Here is a 26,522-nt window from a genome sequence, read left to right on the forward strand (position 1 = left end):
TGAAGAGAGCATTCTGCAAGGCATCTGTGATGAGCTTGCCCTGAAAATATTAATTGAAGCAGTAATAGCTAGGCTTAAGCAACTGGATGTTGAGGATAATGATTTGTGAGTGAAGATAATTATTTAGTAAGTGTAGCATGACTTCTGTTTTACAAGACAATAACAAGCAGGCTATCATCAGCATATAGTAATTTAGAGACTGATGTTACCCACAATCAACATTCACATAGAGGGATGTTGAGAGTGCTGAAACGTTTTAATAGGTTTTAATAACTGGCTGGTGGCACTTGCCATGTAGGTTGGGAAAGCAGCAGTACTACAGTTTAGAAAAAGCAAGTTCTGACTGATTTTACAGTTCTTTCCTTTTCCCTCCTACCCTCATCTCATCTTCCCTATGAGAAACTTCATTCATTTCCAGCATTTCCAAGCACTGAGAAACACCAAGCTGCACTGGGAACACACTGGGGGTGGAAGAGCATGCCACAGGTACTACCAGCATTTCCTAGAGATACCTGTTCAGAGGCCACTGAAAGTACATGAAGTGTATAGTTCAGCTTGTTTAATTAATTCTGCCTTGTGTTTTAACACATTTTTCATGTCCTAACAAAAAAAAAAAAAAGGAACTATTTCCGGAGCTGTGAAGCTGACTAGTCAGGTATGCTCACACCTTCTTTGTCCCTTGCAGAAAAACACCAGGTACAAGGCAGTTCCCCCTCACCAATAGTTGTTAATAGATGCCCAGTAAGTTAACAGGTGTCTAGTAAGGTCAGGATTTCATTCCAGTTTGCTGGATTTTAATAAGCCTTCTGACATTCAAAGTGTAGGGAAAGGTAAAGATGATCTTAAACGGGTACTAGCTTTCATTGAGAAGAAAGTCTATAGAGGAAGAAAATACAGCCTCACAAGATCACTTTTATCAGCTTAAAGCCTCTCAGTTTTAGGGATACTTTGTTCCTAGCCCTCTCCCAGTTGCTGAAACATTGTGGAATTCTTGTGCAAAGGACAGCTGAGGAGAAGCACAAGTAACAAAGTACACAAGTGGGGTTTTAACCCTTAAAAAGCCCAAATGCTTATTTGGTTTTTATGAACGACTGCTAAAGTATCAGCATTCCCTTAGAGCAACTTCGGGCCAAAATATGGACATACAATTTAGGGTACTCTCCTATGAGCTGTGCGTTAGAGGCCTCTGGAAGAACTGATTGAAGTGGTTGCATATAAACCTGCTGTGCCTTGAACACATTCAGACCCAGACACTCACAGCCTGGTTTTGGAATAAAAACCAGTGGTAATAGGAGAGCCTCTAGACATTTTCTGAAAGCTACACTGTAGCTTCCAATTATGTTCAAGTGATGCATTTTAATAGCTACCTTCTTCAGTGGAGTAAAAATTTCCATTTGTGCTAACTTTGATGTGATAATAGGAAGGAAAAAATGTATGTTTGCACTCTTCATTACTGTTTTACCAGCCCAAGAAAGTCTGATGGAATATAGGCTTTAATCACAAGAGAGATCAAGAGCAAACAAACATTCACTTCAGAAAAGCCATAATTAGGGAGAAGAAAGGAAAGAGCCATCACCATCAAAAATACTTGGCCTTCACAACAGAGCATTAGGTCACTGGCCAAGAAACAACTAACTTTAAATAGTATAAATGTGTATAGTGAATAAATAAAAGCCAATTGAAGAGTTCACTGCAGGTTGTGCAGAACAAGTGGATGATCAGGGTAGATTTTTAAAAGCTTTTATTTTTTTTAAATATGTAAACATATAATTGAGGAAGGACTCTCTTCAGACACCTCCTTAAAGTCTATCCTTCTCCCCTGTGGACAACCAGCTGCCTTGCTCCTGTTTCTGCTACAGAAACAAATCTCTTTTTGACAAGCCTCCTACACAGGCTGAGTGAAGGGTCTCGCTTTGCATTACACCTCTCCAGCATGACTGCAGGCTGCCACCAAAAAAGGCCTTCTTTCTCTTCCTCCCAGCCAGACCCCGGCAAGTCTAATTCAGCAATCCCATGGCCATAGGGAAAGGTTGTTCAGCTGCTGATTAAGTGTAAAACTTCACTTTTTGGGGGGTAAGGGTTCAACAGAAAACCAACTACCCAGTTGACCCTGCAGCCACACAGTGACTGAGACTGCTGTATGGAAAGCAGCAGCAATGGAGCTGGTTTGGGGAACACAGACCCCACCTTTGGCAGCAGTTCACAGTTGCAGCATCTGTGAGAAAACACAAAACCAGACTTTCAGCTCTCCTCCAACACCTGCTACCCTACCAAGCTCCTTTGTCAGCCTCATCCATTGATCACAGCAGACAGAAGCTGTTTGTCCTTGCTTTCTCAAGTCAACACCAGTCAGCCTGCTTCAGACCACCTTTTGCTCAGGGGCTTACCGTGACACCACCCTTGCTTGCACAACTTGGACAACTGAGCATCTTTTCCACCTTCCACCCTAACATGACCTACATAAAACCACTAGTTTCTTTTAATCCTGCCATACAAAGTCAGCCAGTTAATTGGGATTAATCCCATTTGTATAACTACTGAGAAGTGACAGTTACAATTAAAATATTTACAAGTACATGATTATATATGATCAACTGTGACTCTCCTTCCCACTGCAGATAGCTTGTCTCAAAGTGACACATCACTGTCTCTTGTTAAGTGCACTGTTTTTACAAGGTCTGGGACCCCAGGTGCCAAGCAAGTACCAACAGATCACAGAACAGGCACAATACCACATGCAAATCATAGGATCAGTGGTTGAAAAGAGCTGTGGCTCTGTACTACCAAAGATGCAGACACTCAAGAAGGGGAGCATGAGGTAGGGCTTTAATTAGAAGTGTGACAGGACAGAAGCTTCTACCCTCAGAAGCTCAGCACAGCAGTACTCCAACCATGCATGATTGCCTCAGGGTACTTCTGCAATGGGAAAGCTACAGAACATTTCTAGATACCAGAGAGAACAGTTGACTCTGGACAAAGATAAAAAAATTTTGCAAGCTCCAGGCTTGCCAGGGGTTGGAGGGTACCTGTTTCCTCCCAGCGGGGTGCTGGGCCATCCCAGCTGGAGGGAGCTCTACACCAGTCCTTGCAGCTTGGTAAAAGATGTATGCAAGATGCAAGCCAGGGTTAGATAGCGTGTCTGGGGCAGGAGAGAGGACTCACTGCTTTGTTTATGTGTGTTACCTCAGAAGAGATAACATGTCCCTGAGCTGTCAGCTTCACCTGAATTCACCTTGAGACTTGATAAACTATGAAGTTGGGTACAAGATACAGAGCAGACAAACCCCAAAACAAAGTTTCTTTTATCTGTCGCAGAAGCCTATGTGCAATTTTTTTTGGTAGTCTTCTAGCTGCCAGAACTGGGGGGACAAGGTTCAGAGAAACACTCATCCGGCAAGTAGTAATGCTGTCTGATTCTGGGTCAGAAACTAGCTGGCAACAGAGAGAATGCATTCTTGGTAAACCCATTCCTCTCTCCCCCTTCAGGACTGCTCTTCTTTGGGCACACTATAGCTTCCTCTCCCTCTGTTCAACAGAGCATTTACCTCTCATGTTTATTCCTTAAACCTGATTCCCATTGCTGCGCAAGAGCTACAGTTGTATTGCCAAGGGGGGGAAGGGATGAATGAAAAATAAGATGTTAAAGCAGTCCCCAGATCAGAGCTCTCAGAGGAAATATTTACTGTTCATAACTGTGTGAAGTCACAATCTCTAGCATGCTATCAATTGTCTCCTCCCTTTTTAGACACAGCTCTGGGATTACACAGACAAGCGGCTGACTAGAAATACTCTGTCCAAACCACATCCCTTCACACCTCCCTGGCCACATACCCCTGTTTTGGAAGGGTCAGGAATTCTCTAGCATCACAGAAGTGAAACTTGATGCTTCCTATGAAAGTCAAACTAATACTTAAAAAAACCTCACTGAAACAGCAGATTTGAGACTACTCAGGAATGTTGTAGCCATGAGAGTCCAAGGGTACAAAAGCAAGGCAGGGTCTGCAAGAGGACATGTCTAATAAAGGATATTACTTTGCCCTCAAACATTGCTGAATGTATTTAGTGCATTCACAGAGTCTCTCAATCAGAGGCCTCATGCCTGCAACTGGAGCTCCATTTCTGCCTGGACAGATATTTGACTAAAATCAGGCTGGTGGGCAGAGGACTCCTCCTCCAGGGTCAGATTACAGGGCTGGAGACAAAAGCTTTTTCATGCATGTGTGCGCACGCTCAAAAGTTTAAGGCAAATTAACAGGGGGAGAGAGGTAATTTATCGAGCATATGTTTAAATATATTTATGTTCTAGTGCAAAAGTTCTTGCTTAGGGAGTAGGGAACTTTGCTTAAGTACTCTATGTGGCTTTCCTGGAGGCCCAGCTGAATTCAACCCCCCAGCTCATAGTTTTTCTGTTAAAAGCAGCCCTGCACAGCAGGCTGGCTGTTCAGACCACAAACATAGTGCAAACAGTTGGAGTTCTTGCCTGTCCTAGCCCGGAGACTAAAGTACTGATCCTGCCCACAACAGGTGGATAGATGCAGTCACCATTAACCAGGGGAAAAAATCACACACTAACCTATACCAGTCCCTGCAAGGTTAGACTGGTTTAAAGCCCAGGAATTGAGGCCAGCAGCAGGACCACTCACACATAAGACACAGATTTTTGCATGTTTGGCTAAAGTGCTTCAAAAAAACCAAACCTGCTTCCAGGTTGTGTATGGGGTGTTTGTTTGTTTGTTTTAAAAAGCCTGTCGCCTTGTCCTAGTTTGCCACTTCCCCAACAGCTGAAGGGATTAAACAATTTAAATTCTGTTATCAGTGGTCTGCAGCAAGATGGTTGGCTCTGCATTACTAGGGTGGCAAAACCACAGCAAGCAGGTCAAATGATGCCAGTCAGTATTTGTGAGACCCCATCTGGATACTGGGCCAAGCTCTGGGCCCCGCAGTACAAGAAACATTAACAACTGGAGCATGTCAAGATGAGGGCAAATGAGTTGGTGTTGGAGCTGGAGCACAGGATTAATGAGAAGAGGCTGATGGTGGTTCACTCAGCCTGCGTAAGAGAAGGCAAAGGGGGATCTAACTGCTGTCTACAACTATCTAAAAAAGGGTAGAGAGAAGACAAAGACAGATGCTTCTTGGGCACACACAGCAGAAAGAGAAGAGGCAACATGCACAAGCTGCAGCAAGGAAAATTTCCATTAGGTAGAAGGAAAAAATATTTTCCCCTACAATAAGTGTGGTCAAACTCTAGAACAGGGACCCAGAGAGGTAAGCAAATCTCTGTCCTTGGAGGCTTCTGAAGCTTACCTGGCCAATGCTTTGAGCAACCTGACCTAAATTTGAAGTTGGCCTTGCTTTGAGCAGATGTTGAACTGGAGACCTCCCAGAATTCATTTCCAGTTAAAATTTGCTATTATTCTGTGAACAAGCCTCAAGCCAGTGACTTCTTGAATTGCTCTATCTACATCACAAGACCACAACTAGGTGCCAAGCTGCCATCATCTTGTTTTGGAGTCTCCAGATGAAGGTTTAATACATATATGTCTTATCTGCATAAACTCCTTTCCCAGTTTTATCACAATTTCCCTGGGCCTCTTTACACAGACAAGCCTCACAAAGGAATGTGCGACCATCCCAGAAACTGAGCCAGTGTGTTTCATCAACTCACTGAATCACTGAAGCCTTCAATTATGCTATGCTTTTCAAGTGCAGTAATTAGGGAGCTACAACTTGATCTTCAAGATGATACTGCAGATATTTTTTCTATGAAAAAAATCTATTTTTAAAAGTTCATTAAATTGTTCTGCCATCCAGAACACACAATGGTTACTAAAACCAGCCATTACAAAAACCAAGCTCATTGATGTTTACCTTGCTTTAAGCCACCTAATAAAGAACATCCACTCCAGCCTGTGGGGAGTTTCACCGGGTTTCAAAACAAGGTACTGCCCCAGTCACCTTCCTCTCACTTATTCTCATGGCACAAATTAAGCTGGAGGAAGAGCAGAAGCATCTCTCACCATTCCAACCCAAGCAGCTGCCAGGCTGGGATGCAAAGGGCTGCAATCCCCCATCAGGTGTGAAGAACCAGGGCAGCGAGGAGAAGACCCTGATCACATTTAAGAGTGAACCGCTCCCCAAATACAGCATCTGGAGGTAGAAACTGGGCTGAGTTAATTAAAGCCACATTTCTCAGAAATGGGTGGTTTCTATATCACCTGCACACTTGGAGAAGTCATTTCCTAACCTTGAGGGCAACAGAAAACACAAGCCTCTGCTGATCAATCTGGGTTTGTCTAGATAGGAGTCAGCAGGAGATGGGTCACTCAGGGATCAGCTGCTGATAGGGCAGGAGCTGCTTATAAACACATCCAGATACCATTTTTGGGGTCAACACAGATAAGCTGATCTTCAAGTTAACTTAAGAAGTAACAGTTTCTTTCACTCGGTGGTCTTGGGAAAGTGTCCCAAGTTCAATATATCAAAATAACAGCAATAGATGGCATGCACAGGGATTTAAAAATCAGACTAAAAGCCAGGGCTGACACTGCATCTGAGGCAGGTCTCCCCGTGCCCAGGAGAGGGAGTTGATCTGGTGGTACAGCCTGCAGAGATCCTGGAGGCTCAGCCAATCTCTCCAGGAGATGCAAAAGACACCCCACCTCCAAATTATTCCCACACCGAGGAGCAACAAGGATCCTCTCCTCCTTCTCCCGAACTGAAGTGGGCTGTAGGCAGCCCGCCAGACACCCCTACAACAGATAGGGGAAGAGGAAAGTCTTCGCACGAAAGCCTAGGGGTAGTTTGGCACGCAGGGGTGGAGATAAGAGAAGCTACCCCCCCCCCCCCCCCTTATGGGACAGGAACAGGCAGGGAAACCGGTTATGCCCTGAGGAACGCCCTGCCCCAGTCTTACCGTGTAAGATGGGGCGTTGGTGGACCCCTTGCCTAATTACAGGCGACACGTTCACCTTATAAGACAGAACGGAAAAGCCTGCCGGGGGTGGGTCAGTAAGGGTCGTCTAAAACCTCGGGGGGGCGGGAAGGAAAGACGTGTCCATCTCGTAAGGTAGGAAAGCGTGGGGTCCCTTACAGCCTGCAGGAGAGGAATTCCCCTTATGAGATAGGAGGGGGGGAAGGGGGGTCCCGTACAGCCGGAGGGAGGGAATTTCCCTTGTAAGACAAGCGGGTGAGGGGTCCCCCCCAGCCTGCCGAGGGTTTGCCCGTACAAGCCGGGAGGGCACGAAGTCCCCTTCAGGCTGATGGGAGCCCCCCCCCGATTTATAAGACAGGAGAATGGCGGGGTCCCCGTTTGCAGGGCTCCAGCCCCTGACAGGGGGGACGGGGAGGGATCGCGGCTCCTACCGGCTGCAGGAGGCGGCCGAGTCGGCCACACCGGGGGTGCTGTCCGCCGGGGGCGAGCGGCTGGCGCGGGCCCCCGCACTGGCCCTGCCCCGTCTCCTCCGAGGGGGCTTCTGACCCACGGGCTCTGCCTCCATGGTGACACGTCGCACCGGGGAAGAGCGGGGACAGGACCAAGCCGTACCGCGGATAATGGCGGCAGCAGTAGCAGCGGCAGAGGCGAACCGGCAGTTTGAAAATGGCGGCGGTAGCGGCGGCGGCCAATCAGCACGGCGGGTGGGGCGAGTTGCCAGGAGACGCAGGGGCGGGACAAGCGAGGGGCGGGCTTCTGAGGGAAGAGGGGCGGGGGGGGGTGGGGAGGACCCCGGCCTGAGGGGAAACTGAGGCAGGGAGCCGTTATGTCCGACCATCGCCCGCCCTCTCCGTCTCGGCCAGGGCATTGCTCCCTCTCCTCCCGTCGTCCGTCCTTCCCTTAAGCCTTTTCTCCTCAGCGAACACAAGGCCAGCACCCCGCGGCCCCCGGGGGAGAGGAGCAATGTCATCCCAGTCAGAGAGGCAGATATCAACAAAGGCGTTGGACGAGAAACAGCTCCCTACCTCAGAAATCAGCTCGAATCTCAAAAATTTACCTCAGACACGCCCCCTCAAAACACATACGAGCAATCTTAACGGGCGGTGAGCTTAGTGGTGTCTCCTGGGTGTGGGCATGGGGCTGAGGCAGTGGCTTCCCTCACAGACCATCCTGCCCATGCCCCCCAGACCGTTTCCCCTCTTTTACAGGGTTTTCCCTCTCCCCAGATGACATGGGATGTGCCTGGACCAAACCATCCCTGTGCGGAATCATGAAGCCACGCAAAGGGATAAGGTGGGATATTTGTCTCCCACTTGCTGGCACGGGGAGGGTGGGATCTTGCAGGCTGTGGTCTGTCATCCCTGAGCCACGTCCCAGCGTGAAACCACTGTGTAAACCATTTGCAGCGGGGTCTTCAATTCTGATAGAGAAGCAGACACCTTGGCTAGACAGACATTGGCTAGTAAACCCCAGAAACTCTGCCTGGAAAAGCAATCAGGAGCCCTCACGGTTCCTCCTGTCCCACTTTGGGTTAAGTGGTGCTTTGGGCAAGACACTGGGTGAACATTTAGACACGGTCAGGTGAGGGTATCAGCTGGAAACGTGTCCCACTTGGCTGAGATTTTTCTTGTCCTCCATTTCAGCCCTTTCCCTCTGTGGAAAGTGACTGTCATGTAGGGGATGGGGTCTCTCCCCTCATGGGGTGGCAACCCCAACCAGTCCCAGAAGAGAGGGTGGATTATGGTGTATCACTGCTTATAAATTGGAAGTACCTCCTCTAGAGTGCAGATCTGCCTTTAGACCAGACGGTTTTGGCAGAAAGATCTCCCTTTAACAATGCTGGCACCCCAGTCAGCTATGCTGGAATGGCCTTTCACAGTTTATCATGTTCATTTCAGTCGCAGGTTGTTCTCAACTTCTGCGTAGCAGTTGGATGAAATGCTTTGAAACCCATTAAAAACCCCACATATGCACAAGGCATTTCACTGACTTGGCTCTATTTTAGTAATGCATCAGAAATGGATTCTTCAGAGATACTGAAAAACAAGTCTACCTTTTGAAGTGGAACCTGCAGCTTGATTCAGAAAAGTAGGTGCCCCCTCTTTAAGCTGAATACAGCAGCCTGCCAGAAAGTTTAGCACAACCATATGCGAGACAAAGATTTGAAGGTTTTTAGAAAGAAGTTGTGCTTCTATTTTGAAATATACCATTGGGATGGGAGAAAGACTAAGCATACCTGATACACCAGGCTTACTCTCAGCAGAGTATGCCAGAGGAGTCAGACTCAGCACTGATACTACGCCAAAGCTAAGGGAATTAATTTTGCTTATTTTATTCCAGTGCAGACTTAACAAGACAAAACTGTGAAGTTTCTATTTTTGTTCAAACCTAAACAGTTTAGCAACTTGTATTGCCTCACTCGGTATTTCATTTATATTGATTTATAGTTACTGATAGACATTCAGCACACTTGAGACATTCATACACTTCATCTCTACCAGCCAAATTCTTTCACTTCTTTCCAGTCCTCCACAGCTGTGTGCTACCTCAGAGACCTCCCTTGCTCAGCTGGATCCTGGTTTTTGCAGCAGCCATCCACAAACTGGTGTGTCCACCTGGTTTTGAAAAGCTTCCAGTCTTTCAAGACCTCCTGTTTTTTGCATTCTGCAGTGGCTGCAGCTGCATCCCTGAGCATTGTATCCTCCCCAGTACAGCAGGCAGTGAGCCATGGACTTAGCAAATGACTTTTCCACCTAGTTGGAGTACTTGGCACAGACATTGGTGATCTGAGAGGTATTTGTGGCAGGCCTTCTCTGCTGAAACTATAGGAATGAAGGTCATGAGGGTCATGCATATCTGAGGATGCAGTCACCAGATGTGTTTCTCTTGGTGAAGTCAATACTGAAGGTACTCCTAAACCAAGGATGTGATGGGAGAGGACACCACCCCATCAACAGGTTCAAGTGGGATGCTGGGTATCCAGGTTGCAGTTGGTGATGTCATAGATCTATGACATGGCCTTCTTGTCTCCTGTGGAACCTGAGTGCTCCGGGGTGGGGTGGGAGCTCAGTGTGCAGCTGCCTGTGGAAGCTCCCTGTCTTCAAGTTGATTTGCAGAGCTACAGCTTGGATCTGAATGACCAGGAACCCTTGCAGGATCTACCCATCAGCAGGCAGTAGAAGGAGGTTCTGAGAGAATGCTACAGATGAGTATTCAATCCAAATGTAGATTTTTGAAGGCCACACTTCATTCGGAGTCAATTACAATCAGATTCAGCTGTGGCCAGACTGGGGAGGGAAATATACCCTGAAATCTGAGTCAGGTCTTGTTATTGATCTCTGTTACATCCATCTGTCTGCCTTTCAGTTACATGATCAAGACAAAGAAAATCTCCATCCATCTTCAAGCTGCAGAAGTGTGGCAGAACCCAGACAGCTTCGGCTCTGCACCCATTGTGCTTTATCTGCCATTTTGGAAGTCTCAACAACCTGTGCCCAGATGCAGCATTAACTTCCCAGGGGTGCAGCAGTCCCAGGCTGTTGGCATCTCTCTTCCCACTGACATGCCGCTCACTGTGAAAGAAGAACAGTGGACACCAAACTAAATTTCATCTGTAGTGAAACATGTTTGCTGGAGACCATAGTAAAAGGGAGGTCAGGTGGCAGTGGAAAGAGAGGAACAGAATAGGGAGAAGTAGACTGAAAACCAGAGTCACTGTTACCTTTCTCTAGAGAAGACTTAAGTCTTTATAATAGATGAATTTAAATTACAGAGACTCACGTACAACTCTCCTAGGACTCACATCCACAGTACTCACAGGATTTGCTGAACAGTGGAAGACAACGGGGAACCTCAAAGCATGGGCCACAGTTCAGAAAGGGGAAAAAACTCTCATTGTGGGCAACAGGATTCCTGGTGCAAATATTTTAGGAAAGTTGAGAAGCTAGTCCAGCTCAGGGATCCATTTCATGTCTCTTGTAATCCTCTTTATTAGATTTCCACCAATTTTTGGTATCTCTCTGGTGATTGTGGGTTCTGGAGCTAGATGGATGCTCTGGACAGCTGCTCCCCGAGTCCTCTCTCACTAATGAAGGACCCAGAGGAGCTTGTTCATTTCCCTGGTTTTGAGAACAGGGCCTTGTCGTTGGACCCCATGTTTGAGGCAGAACTGCACTGTCCATCTGCACACCACCCTGCCCAGCAGAGACAGAAATGCAGAACCTCCAAGTAGGACCAGGGAGGTGGCAAACCAAGACACTCTGTGAAAGAAACCTTTCTTTTCACAGTGTCCATTCCCTGCTGAGAGGCAGTAGCAACAGCAATGATTTCCTCAGAGGAACCAGAGGCTGCACAAGAACATCCTTCCTGATGCTAAGGAGATCTGCCTCTCGCATTCCTCCCTCGCTCCGCCATATGGCAGTGCCTATCAGACTGGAGGCATCGTGCCCAAGGGGATCCCCAGCTTCTCATCACAGGCAGCTATGAGGGCAAGCACTGGGAAGGAAGGGTATGTGACTGCTAATCAGCACATGAGCAAGAGTCTTCAGCTAGACACGCCAGCCTCGCCCTGTGTCTTCTTCCCCTGACTTACGCGTGAGACTCACCAGCTGCATAGCACTGGTAACTGCTATTTGTGTAGTTTATGTGCTCACCAGAGCTTGGAATTTTAATAAGCATAAGTGGATTTAGGATGCTATATAAAGATACTATCTCAAAGTCAAGCATTTAGCTCAGTGCTGGTGGTACAGCCTCTTCCGTGATGGTCAGGACAGAAGCTCTGCCTTGCCTCAGGCCACACCCTGACTTTATGGCTGAGCCCCTGGTGGCATCTGAGACTAGTTACACTGCTGAAGATGGACTTGGGTAGCCCAGTGCCCATCGAAGACAAGTAATTGTTGAAGATTATGCCCACATGATATCTGTGGGATCTCATGAGTGGTGCACAACTAGAATTACTGGCAGCACAGCCTCTCAAGGGCTTGCTAAGAGGGTGTTGAGAATCCCACTGATGCTACAGCACCTACCTGCTCTCAAGTGCTGTCAGGGGTTGCAAAACAGTTTCACTGCATTTTTGGAAGGTCATGATGCTCCAGGAGAAATTTTAAGTTTGAGCTTTGCTCTGTGCTTCATCTTCAAGGCCAGAAAAGATTTTACTGAAAGGAGGGCTTTTGCCTGCTAGGCTTTCTCCTCCCCACTCTCAGCAAGGAGTGGTAGAGACTCTATTGACCTAAATGTCTGTCTTGTTAGGACTATTCCCTTCCGGAAAGATTTTTAGGATTAGGCAGGGGATTAGTAACACATGCATTAAGGACTTGTGGTTCTCAAACAAGCAGACTTAATTAGGCAAAGATTAAAGCACACTTCATTGACACCAATCTCTTTCAGGATTCAAAGTGTCAAGTTATTTTGTAGAATTTTATACACTTGGCAATGTTGCTCATTTAAGCACTTGCACTACTTCGAAAGTAGTCATCTGGAGGATTCAAGGCAGCTTAGACATTTATAGGGCCATAAAACTTTAGGCCATAAATTGCACATGATTAGGGTGTCTGTCACCATCAGTATTTAGAGACATTTAAAAAAACACACCGACCTGTCTTGTATTTTCATCTAGGAAGAAAAAACCCTAGAAAATAAGTGCCATAAAACTACATGAAAATTGCCCGTGCGTTCCAGGTAGTCAGCAAGCATTAGGCTAGATAATACATGTGGTTCACAGCCATGACAGGAACTCTGCCAAGTGACACAATCAGCTCATGAAAGGTTTCAGAGCTCTTCCATGAGGCTTACGAGAAACCCAAGCTGGCCAAACTGCCGCTGTAAGCCTCAAGTGATACATTTCCCAACCGTTGCACACCATGCAGAATTGATTACTTTTAGAAACAAAAAATTAAGCAAATTAGTTTGGATAATCGAGTTACTCTGCTCTTCCGTTCTCACTCGTTGCACCTTCTACAAACATTATAATTGGGCCTTGCTTGTGTTTTGTCTTAGCCAGAGAGCTGACCAATGTAAAAAAGCCAGTTTTAATAATAGTGCAGCCCCATGGGTATTTTTACAATGCATTCCAACTTTCTGAAGATGAAGGAAAAAGTGTTTTGCTTTTACATCTTCAAAATGACTGTTTATGTAGGCTTAATGACAGCATTTATCACTGTCAGAGATTTAGGACCATTAGAAAAGCCCTGTGAACTGCAAGTAATCAGAATTGTCAGTCGTCTGTTAGCTTTGTCTGTGGCAATGGGAAAGGCTCTTGTGCAGCTCAGCACAGCAGGGGAGCAGGTCTCTAGCTACAACATTACAACGCCCTTTTGACACTGCTATGGATTTGATTTCAGCAGCTCCAAAACAATCCTTTTCCATAAAGGAGCAGGGATGTGTGGAGGAATGAGAAGATCCCATGCAGCCAAGAACAGCCTGGACAATCAAATGTGTCTACCTACCTTTTCCAGCCATGCAACAGATCTCTGCACACCACACGTTCAAATTAATCCAAATAATTCAAATTAAGCCTGTATGCTGAAATCTAATTCTTCTAAAACACTTGATGCAAAGCTTCAGGTTTTGACCCCACTAAAGGCAGTGTTGGTAGCTCTGACATTAAACACGAAGGGAAGCACTAAGGCCAAGTTCTTAAACTGGTCATGAATTTGGCAAGAGCTTTTCTAATCCCATCTTTGCTCTCAATGTTTCCTATGTACAGACAGGTGGGAAGGAAAAGTCTCACTGAGAAGGGCCCTTTGCAGAGGCTCAATAATGAACTGAATCAATGCAGAAATACAGCACCGGGCAGTTCCATGGTGAGGGCTAAGAGCAACGCCCTAGTGAATGATAGGGATTCTGGCTCAGCCTCTTCGATTAAAACAAAAACTTGCAAGACTGATAGTAGGGTCAACTACTAAGAGAGCAGAGAGCTGCTAGGATCCTCTGCAGATAAAATCACTTTACTGGCAGAGAAAAAGATACAATTCAATTTCCTCAAGAAGTGTGTACACACACATGCTCTTGACTGATGAGATGGTTTCAGCTTTGTGGACAGGGAAATGCAGGAGAGAGATCAAGAAGAAAAAAAAAAGGGTATTGGAAAGCTGAAAAGTCACTCAGCAGGAAGTTAGTTCCTTGGAGTCCTGCTGAACAAACTGAAACTAGAAGTGCCCGTGAGCTGACACTAACGTTGGACAATGTTCAAGGGCACGAGACAAACTGGTAGCAGGGAAACGCATTGAGGGTTATTGAGTATGTAGAAACCACATGCAGTTTGGAAAGTCCCTGAGCTGAATAAAAATTGGAGGAGAGACTTCAGGGGATATGTTATATACATTTTCCTGGTCCTTTGCACTTCTCCAAGCAGCTGCTTGTGGCCACGGCTGGGAGCAGGACACTGGGAGGCAGACCTTTGCCTGACACCTTACAGCCACCCTGAAACTCATCAAAGAATGTAAGTCCATCTGTCTTCAAGTTATTTTAGAAGAAAGCTTTTCCTTAAAGCATTTACCTCATTAGTCCTAAGGCAATTAAAGGGAGAAGAGTGGAATTAACCCTTTGCAACTGGAGAATAAATAAAAATACATCCTTGTGCGCTCACTATTGCTATAGCCTAACCTTGCCGCAAAGAAGCTCGTACCCCACAGCTGGTTCCTATCTGCTTTAGGGAATGCAGAGGAGAAGCACAGCTGTGCAGACACAAATAAAGAGATGGTGCTTTCTCCACCCTCAGTTACAGGAACAGCTTTGAGGCAGAGCTGGTTGGGGGAATTCTGCTGGAACTGTGTTCTGCTGAAATATGCAGTTCCACTCCAATTGAGCCGTCTAGCAGAATGAGATGGGTCTGCCAGGGTTTTATTTGGAAAGAAAAATTAGGGGAGTGGGGGAGAAGCTGGATTGTCAAAACATCCCATCCTGATAGCCTTGAAATGAAGGTTTTCAGTTTTAATCACTTTTTGCTGTAGCTTTTTACATTACAATAGAGAATGCCAAAAGTTCCTACTGATGCTGGATGCTTCTTTTGACAGTACTATATTAGAAATTTACTTTTGTCGTGAGTTTAATTCTTTTTTTCTGAGTGTATCTGAATGAATCCCCCCGCATCCAAATTGCTCCACTGTCTCACACTGCAAGGACGTGTTTGCAGATGGAGTCTGGCTGAAGCAAAATCTGTACATTGGAGGGAGGGGTAGGAAACCACATAAGCAAAACAAGTGGAGTTGTCCCTGCTTGCATCCTTCACGTGCACGAAGCAGAAAGGGCTGATGCCAAGGCCAGAGAAAGAGCAGTATAAAAACAAACCGTGCATGGACAGAAACACAAACAGTAAAACGCTAGAGATATGCAGGCTAATGCTTGGGTAAATCATCTCTGGTTATCAGTAACAGATGCCTGAGCTGAGGTTGGGGCCTCACTGCATGATAGATAAAGGACAACCACTATCAGGAGCAGGGCTTCAAAGTCAGCCCTAGCAAACCTAAATTAGGGTAACAGTGGCCTGAGGCGTCCCTACAAGGAGAAGCGGGGGTGTCCAGAGGACTAGTTGGCTCATTAATAAGTGGGTGCCCCTTGGGATGTTCCTCATTTGCTCATCAGACATGAGGCTGACAGCAAAATTTGCAGGGCCACCATGTGATGGCCACCTGTCCTGGTTTTGGCTGGGATAGAGTTAATTTTCTTCCTAGTAGCTGGTATAGTGCTGTGTTTTGGATTTAGTATGAGAAGAATGTTGATAACACACTGATGTTTTCAGCTGTTGCTAAGTACTGTTTAGCCTAAGTCAAGGATTTTTCAGCTTCTCATGCCCAGCCAGCAAGAAGGTTGGAGGGGCACAAGAAGTTGGGAGGGGACACAGCCAGGGCAGCTGACCCAAACTGACCGATAGGATATTCCATGCTGTGTGACATCATGCCCGGTATCTAAACTGGGGGGAGTTGGGCAGGGAGGGATCGCTGCTCAGGAACTAACTGGGCATTGGTCAGCAGGTGGTGAGCAATTGCATTGTGCATCACTTGTTTTGTATATTCCAATCCTTTTATTACTATTGTCATTTTATTATTGTTATTATTATCATTATTAGTTTCTTCCTTTCTGTCCTATAAAACTCTTCTTATCTCAACCCACAATTTTTACTTTTTTTTTTCCTGATTCTCTTCCCCATCCCACTAGGTGTGTGTGTGGGAGTGATAGAGTGGCTGCGTGGTGCTTAGTTGCTGGCTGGGCTTAAACCACAACACCACCAAAGCTCCTGAGGGTCGCAACAGTCTTGTGAGATATGAGCTCACAGTCGGTTGATCTTTGGGGACTGTGGGCACAGGGCAAGTTCCTCCCCTATCAGAGGCTTGTTGGTCGATACTGGTATTAAGTGGGACAAGCCCAGGTTTGCCCACGTCATTGGGGAGTTCCCTTTAATGATATTAGTGGCTTTATGCCTCTGGAGGACAACGGAGGCAGATGGAGACCTGCTGGGGAATGGCATCTGGCAGTTCAGGCTAAAGTGGAGGATGGAGATCTCTAGGACTGTTGCTCTGCATATTTGGCCAGTGCTGAATTCACTTGAAAAGACAACAGCTGCCTTCGGGGGGGATGAGGGTGTGGAAAGTTGGCAGCTTTTACTCCCCAGAAAAAGGCATAATGAGAGCCAGTGGCTGGAAGCCGATGCTAGGGAAATTCACATGTGAAACAGGGAGCAAATTTAACTAGGTGAACAATTAAACTTGGGAGCAAATTATTTCTGAAATTGCGGATTTTGGAACTACAGGAATCACTATTTTTTCAATTCAGCCAACAAACCAAAAATACTGAAAACTCCCACATTTGGCTCACCCTGAAGCAAAGTGAGATTTTTTTCCCCCCACTTTTTCCTGCTTCAGCAACACCAACAATTAATATTGAATTAAATAGTTTCTCTTTCCAGGGCCAAAATCTTTTGATTCCATGGGGGCACCTCTAACAAAAGCAAGTGATAGGCCTGAAGGGTGACATTTAAGTGCTGTTCTCCAAAGCAGCATGGCAAAAGCAGGACCTTCTCTGTTCTTTAGTAGCCTGATGAGTCAAGTGCTTGCCCAGACCGTGGCCACAGATCAGTTCCCCCCTCAGTCTCAGGACACTTATCCAGCATGTTTTGGGACACCACCCACATCCTCATGGGTATGGACTTGCTCCGTAGAGACAAACAGCAGCTGGTACCAGACCACATGGTGGGGACAGCAACAGGAAGACCAGGAAGAGTGAGGAGGAGATATTTAGGATGTGGGAGGGGGAAGAAGGAGGCAACAGCTGTGAGGTCTGGCTATAAAAAGGCTGGGAGCTGCAGCAGCAGGTCCTCTTGGGGGTGGTCTCTGTCCTTCTGGCTGATGCCATTCTAAATATGTCTTGGAGCTGAGATCACGGGCAGGTTATCTCTGTCACCACCAGACAATAGCAACTCTCTCCTTTGCTTTCCATTTCCCAAGAAACAGAAATCAGACCCCAAAATTCTTGACTTGGGGTTTACTGAAAGCACATCATTTAGTGAATAAATGCTTCATGCTCTAAAGTCTCTGAGTTCCTAATTTTCTCTTTTCTCATTGAGGAACAGATGCCTCTTGGAAAGAAGATCTTGTCTGACCGGCAGGCTTGGTACACACATTTCAGGAGGCTCTTGGTTTAGGCCAGAAATGAATAGCTTCTCAGAGGCCACCTTTATTCCCAGCAGAGGTTTGGAGGCCACGACGCTGACAGCAGTGTTTTTATGATGCTATATCTAACAAAAGAACCTTGCCTGACCCAATTACGGCTGAATTCCTCCACTTCCAAAACAGGCATAGCCGTGTGCCCAACCTGCTTGGCTTGAATTCCCTAAATCCATGGCATAGCCCCAAGCAGGAACAAGGCAATGCTCCCATCTGCCTTCAGAGGCAGAGGTTGGGCTGAACATACCAGTGGAAGAGAGCTCTTCCATAGATGCCTTCCTCTTGCAGGTCAGCTCATGTCTTTTTGTTCATCAAGGCTGCAGTCTTGTCCCCATGCCTCAGCGGAGCCGGGGTTGAATACTGCTGCAACGCTCCAGGCTCAGCTGAGCCCATACACGGTGCTGACAGTACAAAGGGAAATGAAGCTTCTCTAAAGAAATTTACCCTTTGGCTGGGGATGTTCTTACAATCAGGTTGGCGCATACAGGTCCTTGGCGAGAGAGTTTATTTTGCCTCCTAAAAATACATTGAGGTTAACTTAGAACAGATTGCTTGAGGACTTGCGCAGGTGAGTTTTGAATACATTCAAGGATGATAATTCACCCATTTTTATGTTTCTGCTCTAATGTCTGACCACCTTCATGGTGAGTTGAAACATCCCCTTCCTGAGGGTCAACAAGCCCCACACTTACTCTGTCCTCTGTACTACAAATCTGGCCAGCTCAGCAGTCTATACTGGACTTGCTCCAGTATACCAATGTCTATCTTGTACTGGTCAGCTCAAACTGGACCCAGTAAGCTGAGGGGGTCTCACAAATGCTGAACAGAGGAAAAATTCCTGTCCTTGACTGCCTGGCTGTGCTTGTGCTGACAGTCTGTGACATAGTTGTCTCCCCCAACCCCAGAGCTGTCAACCTGTTGCAACTATGGCTGAACCAAGAAGGTTTTGGAACATTTTAATGGGAGAATGAAGAGGTAAATAAGGGAATTAGTAAACAAGTTACCACTAACCACTCTTGTCTACCTGCTGCTAGTAACCACATAGGCACTACTGAGACTTAAGGGCAGGTCCAGAGCAGTCTTAAAGACGTACCTACCCATTTGCAGGATGGGGCCAAAACTGGCTCAGAGTCCTTATGTCAGCTCTTGGCAAGAGGGCAAAATGAACCCTAAATGCCAGCAGGTAAGGCAGACGGAGGGTCTGAGCTTACACCTGAGTGTTCCAGAAGTGCAAAAGTCAGCAGATTCCCCCAAAGGTCAGTGGGGATACAGAGAAAAGACCAAAAATTGTGTCTAAAAACAGACAAGATACAGGATATCAGTGGCAGTGCTCTGAATAATGATAAGGGGAAGATTGTTTCTGCTGGATAAAGTGAATCATATGGGGTCACACAAACTTCCCCAGAGTTTCCTTCGTTTTAGCCAACCCCAAACTTTGGCATCTACTTCCCTGCCCCCCCCCCCCCCCCCCCACCAAGTTGAGGCTCTTCCAAAAAAAACCTGAAAAAATTTCATATTGAACTGTACCCAAGGCTGTTTAATCACAGAAATCACACCAGCTAGACACTAATAGATCATTTTACCCCTTGCTATTTCTAGGGATGCAAAGGAAAAAGAGCTCTGCTCCTTTAAGCTAGCAGAAAGCTTCTTTATATTCAGGTGGAGTCAAGCCTTCCTGGGCTATAAAGTTGCAGGGAGAGGCAGGGGCAGCAGCTGTTTTACTTAGATCTTAGCAAGCCTCCAGTCTCATCATGGTAAGAGCATGCCTTGTATTTGTATTAGTCTAAACTTAAAATATAGTTTGTGTATTTTGCAAGTGTACTGAGCTAAACAGCTTGCTTGCTCTTTTTCTCTCTTTTTTTCTCAGGGATGTTAATTCCAAACAGCTTTGTTTAATTGCTGATTACCTTATGGTTTATTGATTCAGTGTTTGCTCCTTATAAGGGAAAAGTGAGGGACTTGGTTGGAGAAGAGCTATTTAAGTGGCCTCTTGCTGCTTTTCACTCTGAGTCTGCAGCTCCTGAGGTGGGGTCTGTAGAGTTGCAAAGTTTCTGTCTCTTTAATGCAAGTTGGGTTTTACTTTTTTGGGGAAACCAGCATATCTCGATACACAACTATGTGATAGACTAAAGCTTAAATTTTGATGCTGCTGGCCCTTTTCCCAAAGTTTAACACTTCAAGTCTTGCGCTGACACAGGGAACTAGTGCAACTTGCAGAGACCTTTAGGGTTTTTTTTCCTTGGGAGTGAGCTGCCATGTTGCCTTTGTCTGCTACAAACCCTTGGGATTAGATATTAAATGAATAAAGTCCCTCTTCCTTCTAGCTTTTTAATTGAATCTTTGCTCTAAAGAGTTTGCAGCTGTGAAACTGAAGTGGATTGATCTGAACACTGCAACCCTGAACAGTGCTGGCTGATCTTGCTGAAACTTTATGTAAAGAATAACCCAAGTGTCACCTTATTGTGAATGCAAAAGGGTAACCTGTTGGAAAATTTGATGGTGTCCCTTTGCATGTTGCAAATGGAAGAAAACTTCAAAGTAACTCCTAGCAAGCCAGCTTTTGAACTTTTCCTTTTAACTGCTGGCTTCTAGAGTCTGTCTTGGCTATAAAACAGTTAAACATTTACATGGTATTTCCAATGGGAAAATCAGCTGGACAACAATAGGCTGCCTATAGCTGGAGTCTGTAAAATGCAGTTCATATTGATGCAAATGTTGGAGATCTGGGATCTCAAAAACCTTCTGGCATATTTAAGGCGGGGTGGGGGGGGTGAAACCTGGAGAAAAAAGCTGCACTTTCTTCCTTCCAGCAGGCCCCTCTTTTTTTTTTTTTTTTCCTTCTTCTTCTCTTTCTTTCTTTTTTTTTTTTTTCTTGTTCCCATTCCCTGTGTTCTGGGCTGAACATACCAGTGCTCCCTTGAAGCAGGTGCTGGGACTAGTGAGCTGGGAGAGGATAGTGAGTAGAGCAGCTGTCCCAGCTAGCACTGGTGAAGTGGCTGTGGCGCTGACCCTTGCAAACTGTGGCGAGGAGCTATTGCAACCATCTTGCTGAGAGGGATGGGCAAATGGCAGTCAGCATTTCCCACATAGTGCAAATATCAACTCGGAGAGGGAGGACTTAAACACAGCCTCCACACCCAGCAGAACTGACAGTCTCAGCCCAGACCGGGATTAAGCGGTGTTTGGCCAGCTGTGGCTTAAAGGGTTGGTGTCCCTCTGCGGTACCAGGAGCATTCATCCAGTTGGTGTCTAGCTTTATGGTGGATGACCTGGGCACGTGGTGGCCGTTGGAGTCACTTGAGGGCTGAGAAATGTCTTGGCACATTTATGCTTGGAGACTAATAGGGGAGAAGTTGCACTCCATCCTTCTGATGGCTACTGCCAAAAGTGGTTGGTGCCCAGGACTGTCTAGCATTACCGAAAGGGTAGTGGCTTTCAAGGGATGGAATCTGGCAGGATAGTTATGCCTAGGGGTGTGTGCACACAGAGTATCCTCTCAGCCCTGAGACAACGGGGCTGTGGGTGGCATTTGTTATGCTCTGCTCAGAGTGGGCTACTTGGAGCAGAGGAGCTGGGCTTACGTGTGGAGACCCCCAGCTCTGGGTAGGACTGGTCTGTGGTGTGAAATGAGGTGAGACCTGAACCAAGCTGCCCATCGATGCAACAAATAATGGGATCAGCCACACTGCTTGCCACCGCCAGGTGGGATTCACCAACTTCCTTTCATGGTGATCCCTTGGGAAGCAGCACTGCCCCATGCCATGCATGGCAGTAGTTGGGAGTCTCTGCTTGGGAGCTCTGTCATATTGCTGCAGCAGTGCTTTGATCTTGCAGTGGTGGAAATAGCAGAGATGCCAATTACCCAGGGAAGCATGCAACCATCAAAAGTCTCCAGAAGATGCCAGTACCTTCAGTACTGCCTTGGAGTTAGTTAGAGGCTCCTGGAGGGTGACCTGGTTAAATTGGGACTCCGAGCCTCTCCCCGGGTGTCAGCCTGCCCTTGTTCTGGCCCTGGGTGACTGCTGGTTTCCTCCAGCCTTGTTTCCTGCTGTGACTCCCATCTTGGCTGTGGGTTTCCCAAGCTTGGCTTCTCCCTGTTTGGTGCAGAGGTGTTTTGGTTTGGTTTTTTTTTTGATCAAGGAGCCTGGAGCTGTTGTCCCCCATGCCCCATTGCTCTGGGACCTGGGGGATTGACATCTGCTCTACTCCATGGCAGGGCCAGTTGAGCATTGAGTGAGGAGCCAGCGCTGCTCAGCTGCTTCCTGGCTCAGCATGAAGCCCCTCACCTCCTTCCTTCCTCCTCCCCTGGGCTGGGAAAGCCCTTCCTAGGGATGCTGTATGTGTGGCTCGGCTGTGTCCAGCTGCCCTGCAGATCACGGTTTGATCCTCACTCCAAATCCCAGCGGTGGGCGGAAGCTGCCTGTTTCCCTAATCATCAGCAGTAGCAAATGGCTCAAATGAGAGCTGCGGGGGCTAGTGCTAAGTCACAGGATGTCTAAAAATCGCCTTAACAAGCCGTTTCCCCCTTCCAGAGGGAGTGCATTTCCATCCACATCGGGCAGGCTGGCGTGCAGATGGGCAATGCCTGCTGGGAGCTGTACTGCCTTGAGCATGGGATCCAGGCGGATGGGACCATTCCTGGCCCCAAGCAGATGAAACCTGCGGAACCAAAGTCCGAACAAGTGGATTCTTCCTTTGAGACCTTCTTCTGTGAGACAGCATCTGGGAAGCACGTGCCCCGAGCAGTGTTCATAGACTTGGAGCCCACTGTCATTGGTAATAGTGGGGCAGTTGGGTGTTGTGGCATCTTCAACTGTGATTCCTGACCCTTCTTACTTGGGACTCATGTTGCTGACCATATTGCCTACAAGCTCCCACTCCTCTGCTCTAGTAAAATGTCTCCAGCCATCAGAAGGAGACAGTTTGCATTTCTAAATGGACCTGGGAGTGACAAACCTATTACTCTTACTACACTAACTTGTCTTTAGTTGATCCCTCCTTTTAAGAGAGTTGCCATCTTAAGCAGGATCCTCAGCAGGTGTAAAGTGGTGTGGGTTTATTAACATCAGTGGCTCTGGACTGAATTACACCATCCTATGACCTGATGTGGTACATCTGGTTTTAATGCTACCTGTGAAAGATCTTTGGGTGCTACACGTTTCATGGTTCTGTGGAAACTAGGTGTCTTGCTACTGCAAGCTTTCTACTTCCCCTTGCAGCCCCAGCTCCTTTAGTGATGTCTGGGTGTTTGACTCGATTGTGGCACTTTGATTTAGAGTACCCTCCTAGAAAACAAATTCTTTTTTTGGCTCAAGGAACTGGTAGAAATGGCTCCCAACCACCTGCATCCCTCTATCTGTTCTGTGTTCTTGGCTTCTACCGAGTGTTTGCTCCTATCTTACCATCTAGGTAGGATGTGTGCCTCATTATTTCATCTAATGGAAGGAATGTAGACTTTTGTTTTCGTTCCATTTAATTTTTAGGCACCTTATTAAGGCATTAAATTGGGAACCTAGTGAGCAAGCCAGTAGAACATGAAATGTATCCAATATTGAGACTGAGTGGGTTTAAATACCCTCTGGAGGTACCTCCAAATTTGTCGACTGCATGGAGCCTAGAGAAACTGCTCCTAATGCCTGTCTTCATAAGGTGCCTGAAGCTGGGTCAGATACGTCTAGGAGAAATGTCAACACTGGAGGCACCCTGTCTCTTCTCCAGGGTGCTGTAGAGTAGAGGATGGAGATAGAGCTTTCAGCCACCTCAAGATGCTTTGCAACAAGTAGAGGAACAAATTGTATGTGGTAACTATAATTCTACAATAATGTTGGAAAAGTAGACAGTGTCCTAACTCTTTAAGCCAAATTACATTAGGATCTCAAGGTAGCTGCTGGGCTAATATGGAGGAGGTCTAGTAGGACCCTCCTAAATTAGCCTGGACAGGGTTATTCTTACCCCTTCCCCTATTTCCAGTCTGAACTAACCATGCCATGACGCCATCTCATGTGGGCTCCTGGTAGATTTGATATGTATTTTACTCTGTCACACTAATGTCCAGAACCTGTAACTGTGTGCTGCTGTTCATGACTGCCTCTCCTTCTGTAGATGAGATCAGGGCTGGCACCTACCATGCGCTTTTCCACCCAGAGCAGCTCATCAGTGGCAAGGAAGATGCTGCCAACAACTATGCCCGTGGCCACTACACCATTGGAAAGGAGATTATAGACACTGTCCTCAGCAGAATTCGCAAAATGGTAAGAGAAAAGACAGTCTTTCCCTTAAAATAACACACCATGGACAATACAATTAAAATTTGGGTTTGGGGTAAAAGTCTTAAAAGAAAAAACCCTTTATGTGAGCTCCAAGGGCTGCTGCTGTGATTAGGTTTAGGGCTCAGTAAAGCAAGGGGCCATCTGAACCTGTATGCCTGCCCTAAAAGCAACTGTTATTGCATATTGTACATGTATGAATTGACACAACACCAAACGTAAGAGACAGAAGAGAAGGACTTTTGACCACAGGGAAGCCACACCTTGGTTGTGCAATCGCAGTAGCCAGGCTGGGGAGACCAAACTCCACACTTGATAGGAGTGAAGCAGGATGGTAGCAATGTACTTGGATGCTTGTCAGTGGGATGTTTTTGAGATGTCTCCTAGGGCTCACATGCTACCTCTCAGGTGATGAGGTATGCACTGAGCTGATAACGGAGCAATTTGCCAAGAGTTTCCATCCGACCATAAAGAGCGACCTACGGTAGCTCCATGGAAACGCTGCAATGGATTAACAGATGTATACTTGGGATGCTCAGTAGGGTGAAACACTGAGTGAATCCACTCTAGGGATTGGGTGCACTCTGGCCAGTAAGTGCTCTAAGCAGAATTTATTGCTGCCTTATTTGGGATAGTTATTCCTGTCCTTAACAGAAAGGGGTAAATATACATTATTCTGCTGCAGGCTGACCAGTGCAGTGGCCTCCAAGGGTTCCTGGTGTTCCACAGCTTTGGGGGAGGCACAGGCTCTGGGTTCACCTCCCTCCTCATGGAACGGCTCTCCGTGGAGTACAGCAAGAAGTCCAAGCTGGAGTTCTCTGTGTACCCAGCCCCACAGGTCTCCACAGCAGTGGTGGAGCCCTACAACTCCATCCTCACCACCCACACCACCCTGGAGCACTCAGACTGCTCCTTCATGGTGGACAACGAAGCCATCTATGACATCTGCAACCGCAACCTGGACATCGAGCGCCCTACCTACACCAACCTCAACAGGCTGATTGGGCAGATAGTCTCGTCAGTCACCGCCTCTCTGAGATTTAATGGTGCTCTGAATGTTGACCTGATTGAATTCCAGACCAACTTGGTGCCCTACCCACGGATACACTTCCCACTCACCACCTACGCACCCATCATCTCGGCAGAGAAAGCTTACCACGAGCAGCTGTCGGTGCCGGAGATCACCAATGCTTGCTTTGAGTTCTCCAACCAGATGGTGAAATGTGACCCGCGCCGTGGCAAGTACATGGCATGCTGCCTGCTGTACCGGGGCGACGTGGTGCCCAAGGATGTGAACGCGGCCATTGCGGCCATTAAAACGCGCCGGTCGATCCAGTTTGTGGACTGGTGCCCCACGGGCTTCAAGGTGGGTATCAACTACCAGCCTCCCACGGTGGTGCCTGGGGGAGACCTGGCCAAGGTGCAGCGGGCCGTCTGCATGCTGAGCAACACCACGGCCATTGCAGAGGCGTGGGCCCGCCTGGACCACAAGTTTGACCTGATGTATGCCAAGCGAGCCTTTGTGCACTGGTACGTGGGGGAGGGCATGGAGGAGGGGGAGTTCTCGGAGGCCCGGGAGGACCTGGCTGCCCTGGAGAAGGATTATGAGGAGGTTGGAAGGGACTCGGGAGATGGAGAAGAAGATGAGGCTGATGAGGATGAGTATTAACAAACTGCAGTCTGTTCTTAGTGAAGTCAAACCTCGGATGAAATACAAACCTTCTGTCATCAGGCTAAACTGGTCCTGAGTGCCTGGAGGTGCCAAAGGACTGTCCTGAACCTCAACGCTACCGTTTGACATGTTATACCTTTTCTGCTTGCATAGTCTACGTGCTCATAGTGCACCTCTATAGCATGGGTGTCTCAAGCTTTATCACACTGCTGTTTATTGATGAGTGAAGCTGAATAAGTGCCTGACTTAGTGTTGGGGATGCATCCTGCCTAGGCAGAGGATCATGGTTTCTAGTCGAGGGGAAAGTTGCAAGCTGCCTGCTTTGGCTGAAATAGCAAACTCTTGCTGTGGCTTTTACTGTAAAAGCACCTTTTAATTAGAAATGCACCTGTACACTTCTATGCAACTGTCTTTTTGTATTTGAATAAAGACTTTTTTTTTTTTGCTCTGAGTTCTTTGGATTTAACCAGGGTGTTTGTGTGGTGAGGTCCCTACCACATGGATGTTGTCTTTGGGAGAACAGTAAGTGCTGATAAGGGTGTGCTCTGGGTAGGCCACCTGTGAGGATCATCAACTGTAATTTTTGCTGTGAGGGAAGTGTCCTATATCCTGCAGGCTCTTGTCTGTTTGGAGTTGATTGTTGTTGTTCTCACCTCCAAGAGCAGCCCTGGGGATGCATGTCTGGGAGCAGGCAGGGAAGCCCCAGTTTGACCAGTGCTGTAATGGGGATTGGTGCCTGGGTAAAGAGCACCTTTCTCACGGCGTTTTGCCTCCTCACCATCTTTGGTAAAGCTTGTTTGCTGCCTGAGCCAGTTCCGGTTGTTGGGGTAGTGCTATAGCTCTGGGTTGGGGGTCTTGCTCAGGAGTTGGTGTGGGTGTGAAACCAACCCCATGTGCCTGGGGGTTGGAGTTTGCCTTGGGGAGGTGAGCCAGGCCCATTTGATGGGGTGACTCAGGAGGAAGAGCAACAAAATGCCCCTGATAAGATACGG

At 47.1% G+C, this 26,522-nt stretch overlaps 2 protein-coding genes across 2 annotated transcripts in view; one reads left to right on the plus strand and one right to left on the minus strand.

Annotated features, from left to right (window-relative positions):
- Positions 1 to 7,511, minus strand: part of NET1 (neuroepithelial cell transforming 1) — a 54,733-nt gene extending 47,222 nt beyond the window's left edge. The window contains exon 1 of the mRNA XM_049813765.1: positions 7,366 to 7,511. Coding sequence (XP_049669722.1) covers positions 7,366 to 7,499 — 134 coding nt within the window. The 5' untranslated portion in view covers positions 7,500 to 7,511. The remainder of the gene's footprint in view (positions 1 to 7,365) is intronic.
- An 11,790-nt stretch (positions 7,512 to 19,301) lies between these two features.
- On the plus strand, positions 19,302 to 25,974 carry LOC126044327 (tubulin alpha-3 chain). The gene is made up of 4 exons (XM_049813766.1): positions 19,302 to 19,346; positions 22,125 to 22,368; positions 23,695 to 23,843; positions 24,544 to 25,974. The coding sequence occupies exons 1-4, from the start codon at positions 19,344 to 19,346 to the stop codon at positions 25,525 to 25,527; spliced, it is 1,380 nt and encodes a 459-aa protein (XP_049669723.1). The 5' UTR covers positions 19,302 to 19,343; the 3' UTR covers positions 25,528 to 25,974.
- The last annotated feature ends 548 nt before the right edge of the window (positions 25,975 to 26,522 follow it).

Source organism: Accipiter gentilis, chromosome 11 (genome assembly GCF_929443795.1).
Source record: "Accipiter gentilis chromosome 11, bAccGen1.1, whole genome shotgun sequence".
Classification (NCBI taxonomy): domain Eukaryota; kingdom Metazoa; phylum Chordata; class Aves; order Accipitriformes; family Accipitridae; genus Astur; species Astur gentilis.